Raw genomic sequence first — 2,249 nt, forward strand, 5'->3', positions numbered from 1 at the left:
AAGGTGATGACTCATTGAAATCAATTGGAGTGCGGCAAATCTAAAATTTATTTAACAAAGAAGATGCATTCAATTCATTTCCTGCAGAAAACTTTTGTAGAGGGCCATGAACTTAGCAAGGAAAGCTTCAATGTGGAAAATCTGCTTGGAGCCCTTGTGCAGCTGCTCTTCGTAGTCAGCGGCGTAGTAGGTCACCTGTGCTTTCAGCTGGCCGTCGCAATTTTTGACCAGGTTCTTCAACAGACCGCGGAAAATGATCTCGGCAGGGATTCCGTGGGTCAGCAGCTCGTAGATTCTCTCTCGAATGTTCTGCAAACACTGTGGACTCTGCTCTTGGACAGCCATGGTCGCTGTCTTGGCAATGTATATCTCCCAGTCAGGAACAACCACTTCTTGATTGTTGGTAAATGGATACCTAAATTTAGAAAGTTTTATTTACCTTTAAAATTCAATTACAATAAAAATGAAGTAGTATAAACGGCAATAACCAGTGTTGGTATGAAAAGCAAACACTGAACAATATTTTATATAATTTTATAAATTATACTCACTGCTTGACCTTGCATGCCTCTGTCATCAAAATAGCACGACGGAGGTTGCGACCACTAGCATTAGAAATCTTCATGCTCAGCTCTTTAGGCAAATTGAGACCTTCCTTTCGGCAGATGTTCTAAACAAAAGATAAGTAGTGCATATCTTAGGCTAGCTAAAGGACATTCAAATACCTGCAAAGTGGTGCTAATCATTTCACTGCTGGGGGCAGCGACCCTGATGCCCAAACACCTGCTCTTAATTGCAGGAATGACGCGAGCAGTGCTGTTTGCAATCAAAATGAGCCGGCACGTCGACACATACTTCTCCATGGTTCTCCTTAAAGCATGCTGCGCACTTTTGCTAAGGTTGTCTACTTCCGTAATGACAATAACTGAAAAGGCATCGTATAATAATGATAATGATGAGCTTTGGTTAGGAAACGAGTGATCCACCTTTGAAAGAGCGCTGGCCGTTGACATCAAACTGTTGTGCTTGAGCAGCATTTTTGATCAGCTCCTGGACGACAATCCTGTCATAGATTCCAACATCGCTGGGATTTACTTCAATGTGGTAGTTACTGCTAATAGTTGTGATGTCCAGTCTTTTTTTCGACGCTGTCTGTAAAGTCAAAATTTAGAATTTAGAGTAGCAAGGATTTATAAAATTTTAAAGCTAAATAACGTGCATAAAATTGAAGAAATGTATTAAAAAATGATCGAGTTTTTGAGAATTTGAATTTTATTATGGAGAACTCAAACTTCTTTTCGACCAACTCACTTTTTGGTAGAATAGGGCATAACATTAGATTCTTCCAATCAGACCGAGAAGTGTAAAGTGAACAGAAAATGTGAGTCCCCCATCGACTTTGTATTACATTATTTTTTGTTAAGAAAGTAAAATTACTCTCACATGAAACTCCAATTTCTCAATTCTGAGCCTCTCAGTTCCTGAACCATAAAGCTCACGCAGCAGACACATCACACGCGTCTTTTTTCCTGCTCCGGACGGTCCATACACAAGTAAATGAGGAAAATCTCCTTGCTGGACCTATGGTATCCATTTCAAAAAATGTGAGGATTTCGCACAAAAATGATGTTATTGCGTATGCTTACCAGGCCCTTCAATTGAAGAGCTTGCTCTTCATGGTAATCCAACTTTTCGAGCGATTTAGGACAATGTTTGTCAACCCAAAGCGACATTTTTCTTTTTCGAGCAAAGAGAGCAAAGACGTGAAAATACAGGAAATGTATGAAATCGCAATGTCTTGCGATATTTTAGCTGAATTTTCTGATGTTTTGATATTTTTAGTCAAAGCCGGTCACAACATACGGCCGTCTCGTTTAACGCGGGAACCTGGGTAAGAAGGGAGAAACGCAGTCTTGTTTCGTGATTGGTCAATGGTAGCAACTTTGAAACCAATAAAAAATCATACCATATCGCCCTCCCGACGGAGGGTTAAACCAGGTTGAACTAGCTTTTAATTGTTGTTTAAATTATTGTAGACCAATTTTTGCAACTTTCAAATTAATGTTTAGTTCTGAACAGTAGTTACTTACAATCGCCGCTGGCACAGCGGCAATCTTTTCGTCTTTCTTCCTTCTTCAAGTGCAAATAGCAAGATACAAGAAGAGCCATAAAAGGAAACTTTAACTACACACCGAGCCTGGGCGTAACCACGTGCAAATAAGAATTTCATAGTTTCGAAAACACCCGTC

At 39.9% G+C, this 2,249-nt stretch overlaps 1 protein-coding gene across 1 annotated transcript; it reads right to left on the bottom strand.

Annotated features, from left to right (window-relative positions):
* Positions 1 to 30: 30 nt before the first annotated feature.
* Positions 31 to 2,032, bottom strand: RfC38 (replication factor C subunit RfC38). Its single transcript, XM_065484275.1, has 6 exons — positions 1,647 to 2,032; positions 1,444 to 1,581; positions 987 to 1,152; positions 726 to 925; positions 552 to 670; positions 31 to 415 (listed from the first exon to the last, which is right to left on the bottom strand). Exons 1-6 carry the CDS (start codon positions 1,731 to 1,733, stop codon positions 70 to 72), a joined length of 1,056 nt encoding a protein of 351 aa, XP_065340347.1. The 5' UTR covers positions 1,734 to 2,032; the 3' UTR covers positions 31 to 69.
* Between the last annotated feature and the right edge of the window lie 217 nt (positions 2,033 to 2,249).

Source organism: Cloeon dipterum, chromosome 3, assembly GCF_949628265.1.
Source record: "Cloeon dipterum chromosome 3, ieCloDipt1.1, whole genome shotgun sequence".
NCBI lineage: Eukaryota > Metazoa > Arthropoda > Insecta > Ephemeroptera > Baetidae > Cloeon > Cloeon dipterum.

Excerpts from the sequence above, each read along its gene's own strand:
- RfC38 (XM_065484275.1), bottom strand. The coding sequence starts at position 1,733 with ATGTCGCTTTGGGTTGACAAACATTGTCCTAAATCGCTCGAAAAGTTG. Across the intron at positions 1,582-1,646 it reads CTCTTCAATTGAAGGGCCTG|GTCCAGCAAGGAGATTTTCC; the intron begins GTAAGCATACGC and ends TGGATACCATAG. Across the intron at positions 416-551 it reads GAGGCATGCAAGGTCAAGCA|GTATCCATTTACCAACAATC; the intron begins GTGAGTATAATT and ends TTCTAAATTTAG.